The sequence below is a fragment of the Archocentrus centrarchus genome, chromosome 13 (assembly GCF_007364275.1).
Source record: "Archocentrus centrarchus isolate MPI-CPG fArcCen1 chromosome 13, fArcCen1, whole genome shotgun sequence".
In the NCBI taxonomy this organism is placed as follows: Eukaryota; Metazoa; Chordata; class Actinopteri; order Cichliformes; family Cichlidae; genus Archocentrus; species Archocentrus centrarchus.
The window spans coordinates 23,397,096-23,422,752 of record NC_044358.1 but is presented as its reverse complement, the minus strand read 5'-3'; the positions used below and the strand labels follow the sequence as shown (position 1 = coordinate 23,422,752).

At 39.8% G+C, this 25,657-nt stretch overlaps 2 protein-coding genes across 6 annotated transcripts; one reads left to right on the top strand and one right to left on the bottom strand.

The window, feature by feature from the left end:
- The first annotated feature begins 589 nt into the window (after positions 1-589).
- trim59 (tripartite motif containing 59) lies at positions 590-7,036 on the top strand. Of its 3 annotated transcripts, XM_030743646.1 has the most exons (6): positions 590-879; positions 2,324-2,961; positions 3,235-3,542; positions 3,672-3,893; positions 3,989-4,198; positions 4,564-7,036. In XM_030743646.1, exons 3-6 carry the CDS (start codon positions 3,288-3,290, stop codon positions 5,164-5,166), a joined length of 1,290 nt encoding a protein of 429 aa, XP_030599506.1. In that variant the 5' UTR covers positions 590-879; positions 2,324-2,961; positions 3,235-3,287; the 3' UTR covers positions 5,167-7,036. The 3 variants fall into 3 exon arrangements, with proteins under 3 accessions (XP_030599506.1, XP_030599504.1, XP_030599505.1); XM_030743644.1 differs by lacking the exon at positions 2,324-2,961; XM_030743645.1 differs by lacking the exons at positions 590-879; positions 2,324-2,961 and adding an exon at positions 886-1,536.
- On the bottom strand, positions 6,472-25,603 carry smc4 (structural maintenance of chromosomes 4). Of its 3 annotated transcripts, none has more exons than XM_030743639.1 (24): positions 25,582-25,603; positions 23,726-23,877; positions 22,524-22,714; positions 21,813-22,004; positions 20,606-20,782; positions 18,469-18,633; positions 17,935-18,062; positions 17,548-17,688; positions 16,953-17,103; positions 14,850-15,014; positions 14,517-14,750; positions 14,193-14,378; positions 13,899-14,060; positions 13,528-13,753; positions 13,325-13,401; positions 12,558-12,710; positions 12,262-12,388; positions 11,784-11,973; positions 9,548-9,692; positions 9,060-9,233; positions 8,431-8,613; positions 7,692-7,924; positions 6,818-7,001; positions 6,561-6,725 (listed from the first exon to the last, which is right to left on the bottom strand). In XM_030743639.1, exons 2-24 carry the CDS (start codon positions 23,865-23,867, stop codon positions 6,561-6,563), a joined length of 3,891 nt encoding a protein of 1,296 aa, XP_030599499.1. In that variant the 5' UTR covers positions 23,868-23,877; positions 25,582-25,603. The 3 variants fall into 3 exon arrangements, with proteins under 3 accessions (XP_030599500.1, XP_030599499.1, XP_030599498.1); XM_030743638.1 differs by lacking the exon at positions 25,582-25,603 and adding an exon at positions 25,232-25,455; XM_030743640.1 differs by lacking the exon at positions 25,582-25,603 and having other exon boundaries at positions 6,472-6,725; positions 23,726-23,867.
- Between the last annotated feature and the right edge of the window lie 54 nt (positions 25,604-25,657).

Sequence of the window (25,657 nt, the reverse complement as noted above, 5' to 3'; positions counted from 1 at the left end):
TTTTTTCTCAAGGTCAGAAGGTGTCCCACACATCACTGGCATATGTGGGTTTTCCTGAATAATATATAAACCCATGAACAAGTTTGCTGTAACTTTAGTACCTTGCAGAGTCCTTTAGCCCCTTTACTCCCCTTTCCTCTTCTGCCAGCTAGGTGTACAAGCTTACCCTCTTTAATTTTTTTTTGTGTTAACTTCAAACACTGTAGTAATGATTACACATTGTGCTCATAAACCTTCTGTTTGAACATAGGGGTATTTTTTTGCAGCATTCCTTGTTAGCAAACGTGGTTTCAAATCTAAAATTATGACCTGGAAAGAAAAAAAAAATAAATGAGGTGGTTCCCCCTCCCCCAGAAACTCATTTTTTTTGCGGGGGGGGGAGATGGGCTACAGGATAGGTTGTCTTCGAGAAAATAAATAGTGAAACCCAAATCGAGAGACTGTGTGTGTTTGTGTGATTTGTTGTGTGAACAAAGAAGTTTGTCGTTGAGTGGTGCTACGATACTTTTGTTTCGCTTAACGGTTAAAATTGTATTTAAATCGGGAAAAGTCGAGGCCTGATTGGCCAGAGAGGTGGCTTGTGCTCATGCGTACTACGGAAATTGGTGATCCTTTGGGGTGCTATCGGAAAAATGGATGGCCGTGGAAAAAAAAGGGTTAAAGAAAGTTAAACTTTTACGAAAAGAAACATTGCTTTTTAAACAAAAATGTTAAACAGCGCATTTCTCAAAAACACGGTTCTTATGAGTTTAGTACGTTTCCCGTTTTCTTCCTGCTGGCGCTTACAGGATTTACGAATTGCACATGAACGCATCCCGAGTAGGACCTGACAGGAAATGAAAGCTCTGTGTTTGGGCAGACGTTTTCTCCCAGCTGACGGTGAGTTTGGTTTCTTAAGCGGACGGTTTCTCCTCCGAAACCGATGTTTAATTATTTTTCCATCAAAATTTGACGCAGTAGATGGAACACTGATTGCTGAGAAAGTAGTAACGGCAACTGTTGTGTGGCTAGCGCAGCGTTTCTACTGTTTGGGAGTGCCAGTTCAAACAGTCGAGTAAAGTGCAGGTTTTTAATGTGTACACATATTTAATAATGTGTTACCTTAATTTAACACACTAAGAATGTAATTAAACTATATCGTTAACTTTCACCTGAAGCAGCTCCTTGCACACTTAATAGCTCAGCAGATGGCTTAAAAGTAAAGCTTTTGAATGCACCCCTCCATACATGGATGAGGCCACATTTGGCTTTATTATAAGCAGCGTTACTGTTTTTGTCGAGACTCGGGGCACAGCTGGACACCGGCCACATGTTTGAATCTGGGCGCCAAACTGGCCTCAGTTTGACTCTGTATATGGATCAGGTTTTTAGGGGACTGATGAACACCCTGTCCCCACAACGAACTGTGTGTGTGTGTGTGTGTGTGTGTGTGTGTGTGTGTGTGTGTGTGGGGAGACTGGCAGAGGGCCTCCTATTGTCGCTGCGGTCCTGGTTGTAACAAGAGGAGAAAGAGCCTTCACACAATACAACTGATCGGTAATAAGAGCTGAGCCGTTTTTGGCTGTTCTCTTGTTTTTCAGTACAAGATCTGCTCTCACACACTGGTTGAAGTTGAATGTGTTCATAAGACGAATAGTAATTATTTATTCATAGTCAGCTTTATCAGGTAATCTAAGGCAATCTAACAATGTTTTTTGTTTATTAATGTAACTAAATTATTCAGCACTTAGACTACAGTTAGAGGGACTGTTTTTCTGAAACTGAATTATCTCCAGTGACCCTGCAGCACTGTCGCAGACCTTCCTCAGTGAAGTATAGATTGTTTTCCTGAGCTACATCCTTAAAGGTTTTGTTGTCTCTAAATTAAGATCCGTTTAAGAAGGGAGCTGTCCTTAACCTGTGTTTTCACAGGTGTTCTTGGAGTTGGCCAGTAGGAGCACTTGTGAAAAGGTAGCAGGGAAGACATTTAGTATCTGGACAGATCTCCATTTCAGCTTCAAGTGAACTGACTGCAGCCTTGCAGTACTGTGTTGTCAGGCAAGCTAATAAAAAATTAAAAACAAATAATCTAAAAACTGACCATTTTCCCCCTTTAAATGTTTTTGTATATTTTGGAAAAGTACACAGGAGCTGCATCGTGTCTTTTTAGATCTGGGGAAAGCATATGATAGGGTGCCAAGAGAGGAACTGTGGTGCTGTATGAGGAAGCAAGGATGTGAGGGTGGTGCAGGACATTAAGACAGTGTGCGGTAGGAGTGACAGATGGGTTCAAGGTGGAGGTGGGATTACATCAGGGATAGACTGAGCCTTTTCTTGTTTGCAGTGGTGATGGACATGCAGACAGATCTCCATGGACTACAATGTTCACAGACAACACTGTGGTCTGTAGGGAGCAGGTGGAAGAGAGCCTGGAGAGGTGGAGGTGTGCCCTAGAGAGAAGAGGAATGAAAGTCAGTAGAAGCAAGACAGAATACATGGGTATGAACGAGAGGGACACGGGTGTAACAGTGAAGATGGACTCCAGGACTCCAAATACCTGAAGAGTGCAGGCAGGGTTGAGAGGAGTGTCAGGGGTGATTTGTGACAGAAATATAGCAACAAGAGTGAAAGAGAACATTTACACAATGGTAGTGAGACCTGTTATGATGTATGGTTTGGAGACAATGCCACTAACAAAAAGACAGGAGGTGTAGGTGGCAGAGTTGAAAATGTTAAGATCTTCTTTGGGAGGATGGACAGGATTAGAGATGAGTACATCAGAGGGACAGCTCAGGTTGAGTGGTTTGGAGACAGCGTTAGAGGGGAAAGCACAGGGGGACATGTGCAGAGGAGGGATAGTGGAAATACTGGACAAAGGCTGTTGAATACGGAGCTGCCAGGTAGAAGGAAACGAAGACCACTGAGAAGATTTGTGGATGTAGTGAAGGAGGACATGCAGGGAGCTGGTGTTAACAGAAGGATGTGAGGAATACAGTGAGACTCTTTAGACACTATATGCAGACCACTTGTGGTTACAGGTGTATTCACCTCTTCAAAGGCTCATTTTAGATCCAGAAAAAAACCCCTGATCTCAGTCATGTGACAGTGGCGTTTAGAAACTGAAACAATAGCCTGATTCTCAAAAAATAGCTTTCTGTTTAAGACTAAACTAAGCCCCATATTCACTGTAAATTCATTTATTTCTCTAAACATGTGCAACAAATAAATTTTGAGTCATCCTGCTTATCCTGTCAGATTTTCTCCTCCCCCACACCCTCACCTGGTGAGCCTGGTCTCCATTCTCCACCATGGACAATCTAGAGGAGGACCTGACGTGCTCCGTGTGCTACTCTCTGTTCTCTGACCCGCGAGTCCTGCCTTGTTCACACACCTTCTGTAAGACCTGCCTGGACAACTTGCTCCAGGTGTCGACCAACTATTCCATCTGGCGTCCGCTCCGGCTGCCGCTAAAATGCCCCAACTGTCGCAGTGTGGTGGAGCTGCCCCCAGCGGGTGTAGACGCTCTGCCCACCAATGTGTCTCTGCGGGCTATCATCGAGAAAGTAGGAAAGAATCACTTGTCTTTCACTGAAACATTAATTTTAGATACTGGTGTAAAAATCAGGTTAGAACTTTTCTCCTTCAGCTTGTCCTCATTAGTCTCACGTCTGTTTGCCTGTTTGCCGTCTCAGTATCAGATGGACAGTGAGCCGCGACCGCCTTCCTGTCCGGAGCACCACAGGCAGCCTCTGAACATGTACTGCATCCAGGATCGGCAGCTCATCTGCGGGATGTGTCTGACTGTGGGGCAGCACCACGGCCACCCCATCGACGACCTGCAGGCAGCTTTTATCCGAGAAAAACGGACACCATCGCAGCTGCTGAAAAAGCTCTCTGAAGAGAGATGGGCACAGGTAGAGATGACACTCAGTATGGCCAGAATCCTAGTGAGAAATTTTAAAAAATGTATTAAAGCTCATTTAATGTAAATCCTTCTTTCCTCTGCTAGGTGTGTGAGCTGGGGGAACAGCTGGAGCAGGAGAAGGCCCGTTGTGAGGGTGTGGTGAGGCAGGACCGTCAGGAAGTCAGTCAGTTTTTTCAAACTCTGGAGGTGGTACTGGCCAGGAAGAGGCAAGCCTACTTGGATGCTCTAGATAAAGCTGAAGCAGCGGTGTCGAGGGTGTATGACCCCCTCATCCACCGAGTGAAGGAGCTACAGGTGTGTAAATACAGGAGATCTCAGGAGATGTGCAATCTGTAGTGTTGTGCTTGTCAGCGACAGTTTTTGGGGGCTGCTCTGACCCGTCAGTGCACCATTTGGACAGATGAGCAAACACTCCGTTGTTTTTTACTTGTGACCTGCTGATTGGTCTGGAACATAACTGTCTTTTGGTACAGCTCTGCACTATAAAAATCACAGTTCCCAGGTTCTATTTTCACATTGGTTGCTTTGCTCATCAAAAAAAAAAAATTAAAACAGAATCAGGACCAGGAAATGTTATTTTTGGTCAATTTGTCATTTTATTGCCTGTTTCAGTTCCTTTGGTGCACACCTGAGCCACTAACAGTCTTTGTTTCCTGCAGGAAGAACAGTTGGATCTGGTGTCCTTGGGTTCTTCAGTAGAAGAGGAGGACTCGCCCCTGGTCTTCTTGGAGAAGGTGCATTTGTTCAGAGAGAGAGTTGAGGAGTTTATCAAAACCCCTCTGCCGTCTGTGACAAACCTCTCCGTGACTCCGCGAGCAGCAGACTATCTTCAGCAGCACTGGTCTGCTGTGACCATCGGAAGCCTGGAGGAGGCACCTGTTCCTAAGGTGCGCTGCTGTGCCAGATGTGGCGGTGCTGGGAGTGAAGCTGGAAAAGAATGCTCCAACAGAGGAGTCCAGGATGTGTGGTGTGAGCTGCAGCCTACTGTATCTGTAGTGCTGTTGGGGCTGCTGTTGCTGTTGGCGGTGCTGTGGATGAACCCGGTCGGTGGGGCATCACTCGGCTTCTCTCTCATGTCTCGGCTCAGCCACTTGGTCCACAGCCTGAGCCGCGAACTCATCACGTGCATCTGGGACACGGTGGGATTAGTGTATACTGTGGTGGGGGTTGCTGTGGATAGATGGAGCTCACAGCTCTCTTCAGTTGCGGTTAAGGGCTTTGAGCACCTGGCTGCCTTATTTAAAACTCTGACTTCTCGCTGAAAAAGGCCTAACTGCATCAGAAAACCTTTAACTTCTGTTTAGAATAAAAAAAGAAAAAAAAAAACTCACTTCCCTGTTTGTGTAGAGAAGGAAAGAATCCACCCTAAAACGGTTTGTAAACAGCTGCTATTCAATTTTGCATTCGTTTTTTTTTTTTTTTTGAAAATGAAACCCAAAATGGTGAACGAGATATTGCTGACGTTTACACAGCGAGAAGCAGGGACAGTAGCCTTTTTCACAAACCAGAGAATTAGTCATTCCAAAAAATTCCGGCAGTAGATGCAAAAATGATGATTGAACAAAACTATAAGAGGTTCAGTAGAAATGCCTTAATCACATCACTGCCTTTTTTAATATGCAAAAGGTTATGTGTGTTTCTGAGGGGCGATTTCTCTCCTTGGCCTCACTTCACTGCAGGGAAGTCATGTGACTCATCTGTGCCTTCCGTGCTCTGTAACGGCACAAAAATGATGCTGTAACTGTCTTTTAAGTGCATTTTTTTGTAGCCTTAAAAATATTGACAAATGTTGACATTGCTCTTCTCTGGAAATGTATTATTCTAAATAATGTTTAGACTGTCTAACAAGCATTTATCAAACACTAATCCATATAAACCAGTACTCCTCTTTCCCGTGGGACATTTCAGTAGCTTTCCTGCTGTTTGCGTCTGAACTCGGGACACGAGCAAGTCCTCACACAGAGCTATTTACAGTGACTGGAGCAGTATATGAAATTTAGAGCCTGGTGAGTGGAAGCAGACACACATTGCACCTGAGTTAAAGCCTCCACAGATCATGTTGCAGGGATGCTGAGCGCCTCCCTGACTGTGCCTTTAACCATCATGCCTTCACCTCACCTCACTTAATGGCATTATGGTAATTCCACCAGGACCAATACATCGTTCCCAGGAGTTTTTTTTTTTTTTTTAAACTAAATGCTGCCCTGACTTAGTCAATTTTAAAAGTTGTTACAGCTTTACCCAAACTTTACCCACAGAAATGTTTTTTGCTCAGTTTAGGAGGGCAGCTCTTTACTGAAACACCAGCACGAGTATCAGCAGATATCAGTACACTGAAATGTTACCTGTTAGTGTTTGTACTTTTATAAACTTCATATTTTGAAAAATAAGTCTTCAGAATTTTCAGAGGTGAGATGAAGTTTGCGCAGCTGTTTGTGTGAAATATCTGCAGTTCAAGAGAGTGCCGTTACTCGTGTGACGCTTCAAGTTTTAAAGTATTGGTGTATACTTTTGGCATCAAAACCTACTAAACTACAATAAATATTTCTTATTAAAAAAATTGTATTTGAGAAAAGAATAGCAGCATTTTATTATGAAGAACAAGAAACAATTTACAAGATGTGTGAAAAGTAAAGTTGAACAGCAGAGATTATCTTCAGGCGGTGACAGCATCGTGCTCTTTGAAGACGATGGTCTTGGGGTTGATTCCCACACTCTTGGTGGTGTTGTTAGTTTTGTAGATGCCGATGAGACGATCGGCGATCTCGAACATGTTGTTCCTCAGGGAGATGATGATGAACTGAGCATTCTTTGTTTGCTCCTGAAAGGGGGAAAAAAAAAAAAAAAGTTTCCTCAGTTTTACACCACTTTGCTACTGAACTTTAAAAGTGAGCTTTTGAGCTCCATACTCACATAAATGTAACAAGCCACAATAGAGACATTCTTGAAATCAAGAGCAGCATCTATCTCATCCATGAAGTAGAGAGGTGTAGGTTTATAATGGTGAAGCGCAAACACCAGGGCCAAGGAGCTGAGGGTCTTTTCTCCTCCCGACAGGTTAAAGATCTTCTTCCAGCTTTTCTTTGGAGGACGAACACTAGAAGGGGGAAGAAAAAAAAAAAAAAAAAAAAAGCTTCAACAACAGGATTTATGCCTAGAACAGCACACAAGTTGACAGCTGGGGTCTAACAGTACATGCATCACTGAGAAAAAGCACATGAAACATATTCATAATGTTTTGACTGTTTCCTGTGTGATAGATTTGAAAGATGCGAAGGTCCTGTGTGAGTCATGTGTTCAGTCACCACGTGGAACTCACATTTCAGCAAACAAGATGGCTGACAGAAAAGGCTACTCAATGCAGTCTTAACAGCTGCACACAGCTGTAACTGCTCCATTTTAAAATTACTACTTAAAAAAAGTATGCTTACACCTGACAATATACAGGCCGGAGAATTAATGATGTGTTATTCACTACTGTGACTTGGTTTTATTTACAGTATCCATTTCAGTGCCCTAAATGTTCAAAGAATTATAATAGAAAACAAACACGTACTAAAGAAACACTTCGACTGCTTGGCAGAAAGTTAACATTTTAGAAAGAGGTCACAGTGACATAAGTTATCTGAAAACTCAATTTCACTACACGAGAAGTTGTTTCTACTTGGTTTGTATATAGAAGGAAAAAAAAAATTACAATGGAAATTAACCTCAGACTGTAAAAATGCGCCCCCCCCCCCCCAGCAGTGTAGACAAATTTTCTGCACTGCTGGACACCCTGTCTTACCTGAACATGATGCCCTCAGAGAAGGGGTCCAAACTGTCCACCAGTTCCAGCTCTGCATCACCACCCAGTGTGAGCATCTGGTAGTTTTCCTTCAGCTTGTTTGTGATCATGTTGAATCCAGTCATGAACTCATTGAGACGCTGTTTGCGCAGGTCCTCGTACGAGCGTTTGAATTTGTCCCTCTCTGTAGTGATCTCGTCAAGCTGGGCGACGCGCTTCAGGTAAAGCTCTTCCTGAGAATGCACACACACTAAAATTAGACTGTAAGCTCATTTTCTTTTTGATTAAATCTAAACAGAGTTGCTTAATTGTTTTATTTAGTTTAAAGCAGTTAAAATTGAGGTTTCTGGAATGTTTACTGTAAACTGAAGAAATCCTTTCAGTGTAAATGCACAGACATTTCTGAAGTGAGTAATAAATATTGATCAGAGCAAAAAAGCCATAAATGGACCTCAAGAGCATTATTTAAAAATACATATATAAATAAATAAAATAATGCTCTCATGGTCCATTTATAGCTTTTTGACCTATCAGCTGAAGCAGCACCAGATGAGCCAGAAGAACATTGCTTCAAAACAAAACACTGGCTTGAATTTGTCCATCGGACTGCCTTCAGTACAAGTGACAGGAAATGAAGGAAATATTTGTGGATAAGAAACATGTCACCATCCATTCAGCACTATTAACAGCAATCTGAATTTAGGTTAGGTAGCAGGTTGCCTGTCATATCTGTACATACCTTCTTCTTGTACTCAGCGATGGCCCCAAGGTTGGGCTTCATCTGAGCACACTGGGTCTCTAATGTGATCATCTTGTTTATAATGATGTTGGGATCCGAAATTTCATCGAGTTCGGTCGACGTGAGTACAGGGAGTTCCTCTGCTGGCTTGTCCTCGATGGTATGAAGGGACAGCTTGGAGGCCTGTAGAACAGAAATAATAGTTCACGTTTTATACCCACACATCAAACAGAACCATCTCTAACTTCCAATAATTCAATACATGAAAATCAAAGCTGGAGAAACACCCTCATCCACTACAATAAAGATGCAGCTTCAAATCAACAGCAAACCGGTGAGGAAATGCCTCAGAAATAATTTAAGCATTCACAAGTCAAATAATTAGAGGGAAAAACAAAGAGATACAAAACTGAAACAAGACATTGTAAGCAAATTATAAAACATTCGTTCATACTGTTTCAGATTGGATTTGATAAAGAAAAACTAAAGGACATGAAGCATGCCTGTTACTGCTGGGCCAAATTTGTCCCTCGCTTTAAGTTGGATGAGTTTATCTTCATTACCATTAGAGTTCCAAGAATAAAACCCATGTGGTACTTGAATTCACAGCACCGCCGTTCCTCTCTCACCTCTTTCTGCCAGTGTTTGATCTTGTTGTTGTGTTCGGTGATGGTGGCCTCGATCTGCTCGATGCGGAGCCGGACACTCAGGGACTCCTCCTGCAGCGCGTGCTCCTGCTGCTGCAGTGCCTTTATCTCTTTCAGCACCCCCTGATACTGCTCCTGCACCTCTGGTAACGCAGCCTGAAATGAACAGAAAAACAGCACATCAATCCTTTACACAATTTTCCTACATTTTTCTTACAAAGTGAAAGTGGGGCTGAAATGTGTTTTTAAACAACTTGATAAAATGTAAAATATTTTGATTGAAAAATGTATTTCATAAAATGACATTAAACAGCATGTTGTAGCTCTCATTTCTTTGATCAAGAAAAATCCTTCTGAGAATAACTCGGTGCTTCGGGATACATCAGAATGGGGGGGGGGGGGGGGGGGGGGGGGGGGGGGGGATTTCCTGTGAAGAAAAAGAAAACATCAAGCTGATGAAAAGTTCCAACCTCGGCCTCCTGACAGTCTTTCATGATCTCCCCGGCCTCATCTTCTAGTTTCTTCAGCTGTTCTGTGAGTTCAGCTATTGACTTCTCATTTTCCTCCAGCTCACGCTGCACACAAGCCACACTCTCCTCAAACTTCTTCAGGTTTCTACAGAGGAAACAGCAGTCAGAGACATTAGCCTCTGTCAGAGTTCATGACTGACATGTGTGATTAGAATTACTGCTGATGATCAGAGACTGAATCTTGCTAAATAAAACTGTTACAGAGTGGCTGCTGAAGAGCTAATATGACGACTATGAGGATCTGTCAGTGCAGCTAACCCAGGCCGTCATGGTGCCTGCACAGATAGATATGAATAGATACTTTATTGATCCCATAGGAAATTAGGGAATACAGCAGCTTAAGATGCACAATAAATACAAACAATAGGGTAAAATACAAACAATGGAGGAAGCTGTATAAATTATACAAACTATACCACTATACTATATATGCATAGGGGGCCAACTATAAAGTGAGTAGAAGCTTCATCTGTCTACACAGGATGCGATCAGGCACACTGAAGTAAAGGTCACCCACATTTTGGCAGCAATCAAAGTCCAATACACAACTTTATGTATGTAAAATGAAAACAATGCCTGAAGCACAAAAATACTCTTCCAGATGACTAAATACACAAACTGAGATAATATAAATAATTGCATTAATTTTTTTTTTTAATCCACACCATTTCCTTCCCAATCAGTTTGCTGTCAAAACACGTTTTTGTGTATGTATTTTGTCTGGTAATGAATGTTGTTGATGGACCATTGTCAGACAAAGCACTTGGACCTTGTTTTTCTTCTTTTTCTGCTGTGGAGGTAAAAATGTGATTTGACACGGCTCATAAATACTACTTGTTAAACAAGACTAACAGTAATCCCTGCACTGCTGCACTGAGGCCGTCAGTCACATTAATATGGCACGTCTGAACAGTCAAATCTCATATTTTCCATATTACAGAGTAAACTTCAAGGTTAGAAACTTGGCTCAGATTTTAGAATAAAATCTACTGTGGTTAGATACGGTCCTACTCAAACAGATTAATTAAACTGCAGTCACAACAGCTTCTAAAAGATTAAAATCTCTTTCATACACAAAGTGTGTAACTGTGGTGGTAAGTTCATTTGTCTAAGTAAATGTTTTTGGCTTTCAGACCTGCTTCACTGTGTCAGTTCATAATCTCCACTTTGTTCGTAATTGACTCAACAGCTTGTCGTGCCAGACAAACCACATCACACACAAACCAATTGTATGTTTTTGCTACAGTACACCACTAGGCTGTCCTGCCTACATGATCAATCTTAATGTTCCAGCCACAGACACCAAAGACAAGACACCCAATGTACTCACCACCGCCACAACACTGATTAATTCAAAGAAACCAATGACAACAGGAGCGAGAAATTTAGTGACAGCAACCTAATGCTCCTTATGTGTGATATTTGTATTGAATATTTGTAAGATGACATCTTTAACACCAGAATGACTTTCCTGCAAAAAGTGAGTTTTTTGCAAGCATAGGATGTGTCCTCTTAAGATAAAAATGAAATAAAGTTTCAGGGCAGAAAAACAAAACTAAGCTATGTTAAAAAACTGGACCTCAAACCAATTTTACACCCACTTCAAGTGTCACAATCTAAAGCCAAAATCTCAGATTGTTCAGCACAATTTTTACACTTGGAGTAAGTGTAAAATTTTGGTTGCAGTCTTAAACATTGAAATGTCATGTGACAGTCTGAAGTTTTCCAAGAATTCTTGGGAAAAAAAGTGAATTAAAAAGCACTAAATTTTGACCTACTCCTATGCATTCTGAGCATGTGTAACTGAAAACCTTCAATGGATCAAGTTAACATTTTGCATGACTTAATTGAATAAAGTTATTGCATAAAAAAGTCAGGTGATTTTTCATGGAATTAACCATCTGTGCAGTTGTATCACTGGATGGATAATCAAGGATGTTCTGAAATTCCTGCATAGCGTCAAATCACTGAGGGACATGATACCAGGTACTGCAGGGCATAAAAGTTCAGTATTTAAACCTCTTATATACAAGCAGAGAGTCATACACAGATCAAATTTTATGAACAACTGGGCTTTACAATCATTTCACCAATAAGAGATAACAATGTAGCTGATCTGATGTGGGGTCGATGCATGCACATCTAGTGAGAGTTTAAACAAGCATCATTTCCTCACCGGTCTGCTGTCTTTATGGCCACCTGGGCTTTGGTTATGGTAGAGGAGCACTCATCTAGCTCCTTGTTGATCTTGTCAAGCTTGTCCTGCTGAGCTTTAAGCTTATGGCTGTTGATGTCTACAATCAGATTGTGGAGTCTTTTCACCTCATTTTCCACCTTCCCAGCCTTACTGGAAGCTGCCTCATAGTCTGATAGGACAGGTAGGGAAAGGATACAGCAAAAGGAACAAGACAAAGATATTTGCATTAATATTTAGAAGGATTAAATAAATACATTTTCAAGAATCAAATTCATGTATGCCCAAATGCCAATTTGGTTATACAATAATGTGACAAGCTTTTTTTATTTTATTTTTTTTAAAAACCCACAAATTTAAATTCTGTGAAGTGGTCTTTTTTTGTTATGTCTCAAGAGAGTGGACATTACCATATTTAAATGATTAACAGTATTTCTCTTTAGCGTTTACAGGACATTACCTTTTTTGAAGGCCTCCAGGCTCTTCTCCATCTGTTTCTGTTTGGCCTTGTCTGGGGCAGCTGCCAGCACATTGGCTTCAAGTTCCTTGATCTGAAGTTTCAAGTGAGTCTCTTGGTCAGCTAAACTCTGAACGAAGGAGGGAAAAAAAAAAAATACTCAGACTTGCAAATACTAAAAAGTCAGAACTATCACATTTGATATCCTAGGAATAGCAGGAGTTAATAATTAGATTAAAAAAAGAAAGAAAAGCAGTTAAATGAATGTGAGACAAGTAGAGTAAATGAAAACTATGTACAGTCATGCTGTTGGTGTATTTTTCCAGGGTGTTCTTCATGTCCCGGAGCTGCGGCCGCAGGCGCTGGACGTTCTCTTCAAGCTGCAGCTTTCCCTCTTGGCATCCCTGCAGCTTCGACACTTTCTCATTTAGCTTGCTCTCCATGCGGTCAAGCTGTAGAAAACAAATGAAAATCGTGTCCCAAACGCAAATAGCTAGCTGTGATGATTATGTTCACTCCTGGGAAATGTGTATAAAGTAAAATCTCACAGCAGGAATTATTTTAAAAGTTCACATCACTCATGTGGATTAAGGAATATAAGGTCTCCTTTCAGAGCAAATAAGAACTTCAAGCTCATGTCTTACAGTTTGTCTCTGCAGTTGTGGTTAAACACTAAATAGAAAGTGACAGATACAGTAGTTTGGTGACTAAAAATGAAAGATAATGCCATCATGAACACTTCATCTGTTTTTTGTACACTCAAACTGGATTTGGTGGTGCCATTTATTGTTAATGCTTATGCAACTGGTATTTAATAATTCAAACAAGGCTTTGACACCACTGTCAATCTGTTGTCATGGTCCAGATGTATCTATGCACCATTTGGCTGCAGAGTCACCAGCCATGTATGAATGAATTTACCTGCTTTCCAGGGAATGCATCCATTGCTTTAAATAAAACTGAATATATTTTAAAGTAAAATTTTTATTGATAAGTATTCATTTGTACTTGCTGTGTTAGTTCAAACCTAAAAAAAACAAAACAGATTTATGTATTTTGAACTTACCTCCACCTGAGAAACCTCAGGGCCAATAGAAGAGCCCATTCTGCCCTTCATGATTCTTCCTCCTCCAGTCATGGTTCCTGTAAAATACAGACCATACCACAGGAAAATTATTTAAATCAACTTTTATCAAATGATCTTTACTGAGAAGGTCTTATTTATTTTTTTCAAGTAAGCAAGCTAGAGAGAAAAGGTAAATCACCCACCAGCCACCTCGATTATCTCTCCCTTCAGGGTGACCACTCTCCAGCGTTTGTCTTTTTGGTAGGCTATCCTTGTGGCCTGCTCCAGGTTCTGGGCCACCAGCGTGTCCCTCAGGGCAAAGTAGAAAGCTGGTCGCACGCGGTCATCGTTCACTCGCACCATGTCAAAGAGACGAGGGCTATCCTCCGGAGTGTGAATGGAAGCCATGCTCTTCTCCCACACCTTCATCTATGCAAAGGAAGTAAAAAGGAATGAGGAGCAGCAAGATATGACCGTTTTTGAAGGCACAATATTTCACAGAAAGGAACTAAAACCTTTAAGGCTTAAATCATATTTCACCATGACTAATCTTCTCAAAAGTCTTCATATTTACCTTGTCAAGACCAATAAAGGTAGCAACCCCGATGTTTTGTTCTTTGAGGAACGTGACACATTTCTGAGCTGTGTCAATGGTATCAACTACAATGTTGTCCAGAGCACCACAGCTGGAGGAAATGGCCACATCATACTTCTCATCTATGGCTCCAAGGTCTCCCTACAGCCATAAATATATTTAGAATACAGCTATCACACAGAGAAACACAAAAACACCTTCGTAAAGGTGGCATTGATGCAAATCTTAAAACTGAAAGTTGTGTTCTGCTATTTTTGCTTGCATTTCTTTTACCAATCGTCCATAGATGCCAGGGATTCTGCCACTTTTCTTCTGCTGCATGAGGGCATCCAGAACTTTTCCACGGCTGCGGTTGGAGGACAGAGAGCTCTTGGCTTCATATACCTTCTGCCTCAACTCCCTTACCACCTCCCTTGTCTCATTATCAGTCTTCATCAGCTGCTCGAGCTCTTTCTCATCCTACAGAGAAACAGAAGAAGGCCAAAGCTCAAACACATGATGCAATCATCAACAACTGTTATGAGAACAGCTGAATGTGTAGTGGTTTCAACACAACTTAACAAAATGCTAACTGACAATGCTGATGTTTGGTTCTACCTTTTTTAGCTCCTGTTCTTTCTGGGGTATTTTGACTTCCAGGTCTTTGATGGCAGCACGGCGCTCTCGCAGTGTATCGGATGTCGTCTGAAGTGTCTGCTTGGCCGTGGTGAGCTGTGTCAGAGCTGTGTTGTGGCGGCTAAGGTAGATATCAAGCTCTGACTGAGCGAGATCCATTCGAGAACGGGTCTCATTTACAACCTTGTTGAGTTCCATGAGCTCTTGTTCTTTTTTCTAGAAAATAAAAGTAGAGTAATAAGTTAGATAAGAACAAAAGACAGTTTTAATAGCAACACCTTGCATGCAACTAAAACCCAAGCTGTATACACTTACCTCTTTGTCCTGCTGCAAGCCACTGGTCTCTTCCTTCAGACTCTCCATCACTTCCTTAAGTTTTTCCTCTTCTTTCAACTTCTGCTGCTCCAGTTCTTCCTTGCGAGCTGTTGCCTCAGAGATAGCCTTTTCACTGCTGGCTGGTATACCACGCACTTCCTCCAGCTGAAAGATGAGGCAGACAGGACAATGTGCAAAAGCTTATGTGTGTGTTCAACTCTGGATTCTAAGCAACAATTGCTAAAAATTTTTTCAAGTTTAACTTGACAATTTCAGTAATACACACTTCTACCCCCCACCGAGGAACATCCATTTACTTTTTAAATTAGATAAGACAAAATGAGAGAAGAGTGTGGGAGACAGGAGGTGTAAGTTTTGGGGGGGTTTTTGGACAGCGACAGTTACAAAGAAACTGCTATGCATCCAGACATAGGCCAAAACACAACTGTAATCAACTATAAACACATATTCAGGACTGAGCAAGCTCTGGTTAAGACTGGCACAACAATCTGCTGCTTGGCAGGGCTGAAACAAGGCAAGGATGGTGTGTGTATATAGTCTATGTTTTGTAGGGTTAACTGCGGGTGAAATGTGAATGTAGCTGCTGGGAGCATTACACAAGCCAGGCCATAGTTGACTACCACACAGCAGAACACTGCTCCCCAGAGGTCTGCCTGCCTCTGCCTAGCTCCCCCTCTGACCAAGATGTTTCCAGAGCACAGCCATTGTAGGTGGAGCAGACTGGGTTTTAGAGCAGAGGGAAATGAGAGGATATTCTGACACGAGACAACTCGTAATGAAAGTTTTTTTTTTTAGTTAGTCTTTAAGCAACAGAAACATTAATCTAAGAGACAGGAAGACCATGAACTGTGAAACAGCGCACACACCAACAATCCACTTGTGTGCTACTTCACAGCCCCCTAGTGGCTAGTTTAAGACAGATAGCCCTTCCTCCATGAAATTCGACTCAGTTTTAATGTGCATAATGTCAGTTCATTTAGAAGACATACAGCAACACACCTATATTTTTATTTATTTATATTATATTATATATATATATATATTATATTATATATATATATTATATATAGATATATATATTATATTATATATATATATATTATATATAGATATAGATATATATATATATATATATATAGATATATATATTTATAGATATATATATACACACACACACACACACACACATATACACACATCAAAGCCCCTCTACACCTCTACTACAGTATCATAAGGCATCATGCTTAAGACCAAAATGTGTCAGCAATATTCACAAACATTGTAAGAAAGGACATTTCACTGTACAAAGTTTTGCTTTGTCTATCTGTAGCTGCCATTCATCCTCTGCTAGCAGTCAGAGTTTTTACATTCTATTTTCACAAATGTGCATTATCCTAAAAACCTGATAAAAAAAAAAGAAAAAGAAAAACTAAAACAAACTAAAGCTAGTTTTAATAGAGATTTGTGACTGTAAAATCCATGTTTACTAGAATCAATATTTGCTATGATACTAAAGAATTAAAAAATAAAATTATCTTTAGTTTAAAACAACACTGCTGACAACTATAAAACATGAGGCTGTGAAGTGGTGTATACTTTGTGGAAAACTTAACCTACAAATGATTCTAGTAAATGAAACATATTGATCAAAAAATGTCAAACTGTAATTTCTGCCATTTATTGATTTTAAGTAGGTTGCTGTAAAACCTTGACAAATATTTTTCCCTCTGCGCTTCAAAGCAATAGCTTCCATGTTTTTGATAAGCAAAAGAAATTGTATTTTTAGTGCATTGTTTTCTGCCCTTGGCCTCCATACAAATTAAACAGAGTAACTCACAGGGTAACCATGCTACCAGTGACTTTGTGTAACCTCTATTTGTAAATGGATTTGTATAGTAAATTCATTAAATAGAAAAAAGGGAAAAAGTAGACCATCCTGACAGATTGTATACCTCTGAACCATGTGAGAATGCCCACAGTGACTGTCAGAGTGGTACCAAGTACTCTGAAATCTAGAAAACATTAATTGTGTAGTAATTAGCCTGTGTGGAATAGTGGTGTGCAATCTAAAGGCCAACACACCTTTTCTTTGTCCTTCTCCAGCTGCTTCTGCAGTTTCTTGTTCTTGCTCTTGGAGTGTTTAATCTTCTCACGCACTTCAACGTCCTGCAGATCCAGCTGGGTGAACTTCTCCTTCTGTGTTTCAATGTACTTGTTGAGCTTATTTTGTTTCCTGGTGCAAAAACAGCATTTTTACTGGGTATATTCAAGTCAATCAGATAGAAATCTACTGAAATATTAGATATACTGTGAAAATCTGAAAAATACAAAAAAAAAAAAAAAAAAAAAAAACCCCATACATTATAAATAATTGGTTCAATTTATGCAACTTCATAATATTAATATTCTGCACATTTTTTTATTTCAGAGCCAACCTGTCAGTTTTAAAAATGATTGATGGTCACCAAGCTCCCAAAATTATGAAGTTACTGCATGTAAAAATTTTAATCTTACATCCATCTTTGTGCAAACCAGCAACTTTTTTTGGAATTAAAAAAAAAAAAAAAAAAAGAGGAAAAAAAAGGAAAAAGAAAAGCTAAAAGTACATAATCTCACAAACAAGTTACATTGGCTAACAGAAAGACAGGAGTGAGGAAGGGGAAAAAAAATGCCTTACTTCTCCACATTTTTGAGTTCTTGGTTCATTTTCTCCATCTCTTGTGATATCTTGGCATTTTTCTCAGTGAGCTCTTTGGTGTCCTCTGAGATCTTTTGCTTTTCCTGCTCTTTATCCACCACACGTTTCTGCAGATCCTGACTAATAGCAGAGACATTGGGGGGGGGGGGGGGGGGGGGGGGGGGTTCAGTGATAAAACTCTATCATTTACATGTAAACCAAAGGACTGAGGTTTGACACCAGAGAAGCAAGCCCTGATGCTCTTTTGGGGATTTGAAAATGGAGAAGTCTTCTTTTCTGTGCTATTGCTAGGTCTATATTTTTATATATACATTTTTTGTTTAATTTTTCATGTACGAAACAGAGGTGGTGTACTGGTGTACTCACATGTAATACTGGCAGAGCCGACTCTTGTGTTTGAAGATGTCATTTTCCAGAGTCAGGAACTCCACAGCTTTGTTCTTTTGTCCCTCCAAAGCATTTTTCTCCTTTTCCACCATTTTTACCCGGTTTAGCTAGGACAAACAAAATATAACAGTATTTTATGTCAGGACACAAAGCTTATGATTACATGTGTAGTACAAAATAAATAAATCAATCCATTCTTATAATAAAATAAATAGAATCTTGTGAACATGGCAACAAACCCCAATCTATAAAAAAATGGTTTCTTTTAAAACCCAATGATTAAATCTACTGTATACTTGGTTTCACATCAATGTATCATTTTCATCTCAGACATGTGTACTGAAAGTGCACAAATACATGCACACGTTTATTTAAAAAAAAAAAAAAAAAAAAAAAAAAAAAAAAAAAAAAAAATCATGAAACTACTATATAGATGCACAACTGTAGTTCATACACAGGAAGGAAAGTTGGTTAGCTAAACTGTGTGAGCAGATAGCATGTGAGTTTTGTCACCTTCTCTCCTCTCTGCTCATTGAGGAGCTCAATGCGGCGAGCCAGAGTTTGGATGGGTTCCTTAAGGCGACAGGAACCAATAATGTCCTCCAGGTACTCCAGCATGCCCTCATCATGCTCTGTCTGTCCTTTAGGCTTCATCATGGCAATCTGCTCCACCTCACCCTAGGTACAATTCACAACAGCACATTGGCAAAGACATGCATGCGCTCATTTACAGAAAGCCAAGACAAAAGGTGTAATAAGGCAGTAATTGACAGGATTTACAACAATATAATAATAATAATAATAATAAAAAAAAATGTATCCACATATTTAACCATTAGGATGTGGCCAGTTGAACATATGGCTCTAAATTTGACATAACACTAGTTTGCCAGACACACAACCCCTGTGCAAAAAAAAAAAAAAATATATATATATATTTTTTTTTTTTTTTTAAAGTTCCAAACCAGGAGTATTTTTTTCCCTACTCAGAGAAATTGAAAACAAAAGGTAGAATATAAATTAAATTACTTAAACAATGATTAAACCTGTTAAATGAATATATTCTGTGATCACCTGCTTGACATTGTATATAATTATTAGTGCCAAAATAAAAACATCACCTCACAGTAATCACTGCACATTAAAAATATTAAAATCAGAATTACCAAATTTAAGGTAGTTGAAAACAAATGCTAGTGTAAACATTCAAATTCTGACTTCTGGTACCTACACCACAGTTGAATTTTCAAATTACTGTACATGCAATACTTAGCCCCAAGTTAGGGACAACTCTCCAATGTAATTATATTTGTCAGAACATGTGTTCATTTTTATTTATTCATTTTAAATAGGCTAAGAATAATATTGCCAGGTAAGAAATTTCAAGTCGAACAAAAATTAAATCTAGTTGTAAAAACAAACCAAGTCTCAAATTGGGTTTTTATTTGTGCCTAGGAGAAAGGGGCAGCTCATACTTTTAGGTTTGAAAGAAAAAAGAAGCCAGTTAGAGGAAGGAGGGGGGAATCCCACGTCATCCTCTGCTCTGACCAGTGCACAAAATAGACAGCTTTCCCTTTGCCAGAGGCCTGGAAAAGTGACCTTGGAGAACAAGCTCAAGCTTCTTCTCATAGTCATGCCATATCACTGGCAGAGACACCCAAGGAGAGTAGAAATGGACATGCACACATAAATGCAAAAATATCAAGCGGAGAAGGTTCAAGAGTTCACCTAAAGCTACCACATTAAAAACTAAAACTGGACAACAAAAAATTTTATCAGCTATTCTGCTCTACTCTGATATCACTCGTCACCTCATGTACCTTGGGTTAATCAGTAATAATACAATCAGAAGGGGGTAGGAATGTAGCAAGTGAAGTGATTCCAAAGTCAGAGCAACACAATGCTAAATTTAAAAAAAGAAAAAAAAAAAAAAAAAAAGATAAATGCAAAATTATGCAAATAAAATAATTAAAAATACTCTGGACTGCGTTGCACTCACAGTTGAAGCAAATATAAATAAATACATAAAAAACAAATAACATGTTGAACCAATAATAAAGCCATGGTAATGGAGGGTGTTTGATCCAGCCACACTGAAGCAGCACTGCTAATATTGGGGTTGGGATCTATTCTCACACGCCAATATTTACGTGCTGCTAAAGCGTGGCAGGTACATGGGAAAGGGAGGGGGGGGGGGGGGGGGGAGAAAGAGGTCCAACCTGTCCCCACTGGTGGGTCAGCCTCAAAGATTCTCCCACAATAAAATCTCAGTGAGTTATCCAACTGCAACCACTCACATGCAGGTCAAAGTGTGGATAAAACTGCATCTTTTCCTTAAAATCCTAAAGCAGCAAATAATGGTTCGCACCTTTTCCACATTGTTTCAAACCATGATGCGCTGCTATAGCAGTCTAAGGGCTGGCAGAGGGCACATCTCCTCTTTTCCAAATCCAGTGCAACAGGTTATTCCCAAAGACAGGCATGATTTAAAGGTATATGAGACATTTTGACTCAAAGTGGACTGGGACATGGGCAGAGAACGGAGAGCAGGAAATCTCTTACAGAATGGGATGGTCACAGCAGGGATTTAAAAAAAAAAAGAAGCAGAGTTAGAAGTGGAAAAAGAAATTGCATAAAAATTTAGAATTACCTGTAAGATCAGAAATCTGTTGTGGTCTAGGTCAATACCATGGCTTCGCAGCAAGGTGCCCACCTCTTTGAATGTGGCTTTCTTGCCATTGATATGGTAGGCTGAGGAATTGTCTTTGTTGGCAGTCCTGGAAACATAGAACTTGCTGTTGGGGATGACTTCGTAGTCATCTCCTTCCTGGCTCAGAGAGGGGGAGGGGCAGAGGACAGAGAGCAGCTTAGAAGAGAGCAGCTCAGGAGAAATTTAAACAGCTCCACACTTCAAACTGCAATATTTATAACATTTATAACACTGACAAATACACAAGGGTAGAAAAAAAAAAAAAAAGCACACCATATTACAAACAACTAAGAAAAAGGCTTCTTTAAAATGGACACAAAGCTAGTCATAGCAACATGAAAATACACCCTATACATACTGGAGTGTATCACATTAATAGAATTTAAACTGTTTATTAGACAAAATGATGACACCGTAAATACAGTGTAAAACAGTTTGCCATTTGTCTGAAAATTAAGTACTTTTAGAAGCAAGTCTAAAAATTGAAGTTGTTTACAATACTTCTGATGTTTTTTTTTTAAGTTTCAGAAATGAGAGTTTAAAGCTGATAGAGCACACAAAATTTGGCCACTAGCAGAACTGCTTGGCTTTAATTTACTTTGAGCTAATGAAGCAAACAGAAAGCCTCAGACACATTTATCAGTACACAAGGCAAAACACTTATTTACACCCCCTGTGGCAGATCAAATATAGAAACATGTTTAATTCTTTGAACTGCAGTTCAATCAATTTTCAGTGTGATCTGTAATCTAATGCATCCAGCTGAATTTGTCTTGCAATATAAAAGCCATTTTTTTCACTTTGCACAGTACAGTCAAATGAGCAGAGGCTAATCACTAAATTGCAAATTTAAAAAAAATAAAATAAAAATAGAGGGATCAATTCTAGCACAATATGAATTGACTATAGCATGTGTAGGTGTTAGCTGTAACTTTCATGACTGATTTGAATCTTTGTTTAGTCACTGTTGTGCTCACTATGCAGCAATATTATCCAGGACACACAAGAAATTATTTATTAGAAATTCAAGAAACACTACTATCCTTAAGAAAATATTTCTGATCACCGTTCTCCATTTGGACTATCTATTCATTTAGAGTGAGTGTAGCGTGTGTGTGTGACAGAGATATATAAATTTTATATATACCTTATCAATAATCTTTTGAAAATGCACCTCCACAGTACAACTTTGCACATCTTTGTGTTGATCAGAGCTGTGAATCAGCACTGAGAGCTTTTTCGATCTGATCTTTTGAGCTCTGTATCCAAACACAAAGAGCATTGAGTCTATCACATTGGACTTCCCACTTCCATTTGGACCAATGATGCAGGAAAAGCGCTAAGAGAAAGGTAGAAAAAATAGAAATATATATATAAATCAATAATGTAAAAATAGAGTGTACCCTGTAGGGGTAAATACTAACATTTTTAGCACAGTAAGATTGCAATATTGAATGTATTCTATGCGAGTGTAGTTAAAATTGGTTTTAACATATAGAAATTTGCAGAGTAACAAAAGGAACAGAAAAAGGTATAAACACCAAGTTTACAGAAAATCACAATTTAAAGGAGATGAGAGCACCCCACTAGATCACCACCTCTAGTGAGATACACTCACTAAATCAAAATGGAGGAGTGTGACTTTTCCCACTTTGATTTTATTTAATGCAATGATGTTAAAATATAACACTATATTATTCTGTAGCATGTTCTGAAGATGTATGCATTTATAGAATGTGAAAATTTAAAATAATTAATAAATAAAATGTTATGCACAACAAGTGATGGTAAAATCTGTGACAAACTAGGAGAGTATTTCCCAGACAGGGATTACATGTGTAACCATGTTCGGTCGTACCTTGTGAAAAGGCCCCAGAATCTGCTCGCCTGCGTATGATTTAAAGTTTCGATTAACTAAATGTGTTATCATCAGGCGAGGAGCGCCCGGTTCATTGGTCATTGCTGGGGGCGGGGGTGGAGGGATGCTACCGAGAATCTCCTCCAAACTTCTATTATCAACCGCCTCGGCAGCTTCCCCGTGAGACGAATCTGTGGCACACAAAAAGTACAACTTTTATTCTTCTGTGCGAGTCGTTTCAGGTGGGGGGCAGTGGTGCGTGGGGGAGGGGTAGAGAAGCACATACACACACAAACGCGCACACACACAAAAACAAACAAACAAAACACAGGCAGCAAGTTACAACAGCAGTCAAAATACGACTCCACAAAGAAAAGTTGTCAGGCGTTATTTTTCTTTGTTCTGCAAACAAAAGCCAACCCCAAAAAAAGAAACGACACCATGGCCGCTTATGAACGAACCCACATTATTATCCAAACGCTCTCCACCAGAAGCGTTTGTACGCGTACGCAGATGCGCCACATTCATTTCGTCGATAACAAATAACTGAAGTGGAAATCTCGATCATCAGCGTCACATTTTCACTCATGCCTGGCTGTGCTCAAAACACAAAACAGGAAAACTGGTGTTTTGTGATAATAATATGTAACGTAGAAACGATTATGTTGCCATCACACCAAGCTACAACGACCTGTCCAAAATCTATTGTGCTCACATAAGCATAAACAAGCAAAGCACTCGATGTTTGTCAATTAAAACCTCGCAGCCAGACACCCAGTGAAGCATTTTAACATATTCTACAGAATACAGACCGCTTATGTGCATCTTATAAGGTTCGCATACAAATTAGTGAATATCAAGCTTAGAAGAATTAAGTCAAACACTGCTCTGATCTACTACACAAAGCACTTCATTTTTCGAAATAAATTACCTCGTCTGCTGAGAAGATCCGGGGAAGAAGTACACTCGGCGTTATCAAAATCATCTCCAAAATCATTTTATTGATGACTGGCATTTTAGTGAAAAATATATCAGCCATTCTAACTCCGTGTTGAGATTTAAGCAAGGAGAAAAAAAAAAAAAAAAAAAAAAGGTTTACAGCTGTGCCAATTGACCCCTACCAATACAAGCAATACACGCAAAGGCTTTGAGTGAACAACTTATTTAGATTCACAGACACCAAAACACCCTTTGTTACTTGCCAGTTGTCGGCGGTGCCTCCTCTTGGCCATTGGAGTTGGTTTCTTGAGGGGGTACATCTAGCTCGTCTTCGGAGTCAGGCTGCGACCCTTTCCCTCTTGGCTTGGCGGAGGCAGTTGAGCTCTTTGCAGTTTTAGATGGCATGACTTGAAATCTGAAGGGGTCATTGGTAAAAAAGGAATATCCATGAGTGGTTTTTGTGCCTGTCAATCTCTCAACTCCACTTTTAGTCGGTTACACGCAGCTTCTCTGTCAGGCTTTAATCATTACCACAGTCAGATCCCACTGACGCCCAGCTAACTGTTAATCGGTGTATTTTGCATATCTTAACATAGCTGTTACAGCAATAAGTCAAGTAAAACATGAATTACTCAAGTTGAAAACGCCAAATGTGATAGCACCGGTCCAATGACTGTACAGAAGCTATTTCATGATTAAGTCCAAACAACATTAAAAATATAATAATCAAAATTATTATAATAATAGACGCATCCCTTCACAGAACCATTTTTGCAGCCATATGGATCTAAATCACGCATTTTATTTTGCCTCGCGAAGTTAGGCGGTAAATAACGCAGCAAAATAAGGTTAACGTCACTTCAAGCGAAAAACGACTCAGTTAATATGCAAATAGCCTAATCCCCCCTCCCCAGCTCTCTTAGTCTAGCCTGGGTTCCACTGCCACTGATAAAGTGGCTCTAGTTGGTGGTAAAGACCCAACCTACTAAATTGATCGAAGTTTCAAACCGACACTAATATTAACTTTCATCCCCACAACGTTTATGTTGGGGCGGAGGCGTAGACGGGGCAACCGAACTCGCTGGGTAATTGGTACACACATTCAAACAACTAATGCAACATTAACTGTGTTACCTAACGTTATAATTACCCACATGTTTGCCAAATAAGTAACTTGGCAATGGCAGCGCGAACTCTGCCACGCTGTTTTACTTGTTAATGTTACCGTTAAGTTAGCTGTACTACTACTGCGGCTAAGTGATTGGCTAACTGCATGAAGTCAAATATCGCTACAAAGCTAAAGCTAACACAATGGCTAACAAACTATAAAAAGGGAAGAGTTGCAGGGCTCTGTAAGGTTAAACGTAGCGTCGGCATAAATTTAACGCAAAATGTATTCAACGTCAACGCCTTATCCGAAATGAAAGGGGTCTTTAACCTAATATTAACGTTAAACAGGCAAATGTATTAGTGCTCACGGTTTATCAGCTATTTGCTACCCGAACATTGCTTAAATTAGTCGGAAATGTCACTATCAGGAGTGAATGTCACTGTTTGTGGGTTTAACATAACGTAAGACAAAAAGTGGTTAGATCTTATTATATCTGCTAGTATGTGTAATAATGGTCTGGTCGCTTTCCATCAAAAGCCAACGTTAAAGCTTAGTTTAACTTGCCGTTACCGTTAAGTCTCTCTTCAAACTAACGTAATACATTTCAGCAAATAGACGGAACCCAGTCATTACTCTCTGCTAAAATACTTCCATGTACCTTCTACAGTAAAACTACGATCGGTCAAGAGTCTTCCTTTCGGACCCAAATCGCTATTATAGAAAAAGTATTCGTCAATCCAAAGTTTGGCAGATATAATCCAGAAAATTTACTCCCGTGTCATTCCGAGCCGCTCTTCCAGTTGAAAACTCAAACTTGTAAATGGCGCCTAAACTGTGCTGTCGAACCAAATTCGTTACAAACTGACGCAAGGCACCATGGAACGTTCAATGGGCCAGGGAAAAAAACACGAAATTCAAAAAAGGGGACGAAGCCAACTCCGCCTCGATCCAAACACACTGTATTCACAGGACTAGAAAAGAATAGCCGAAAAGGAACAAGAGCCGTACAATACTTCTCCTTTAAAATCTTCATTTTATTTAAAGGTATTCTCAATAAAAGCCCAATGTTGTTTCTACGTCTTCA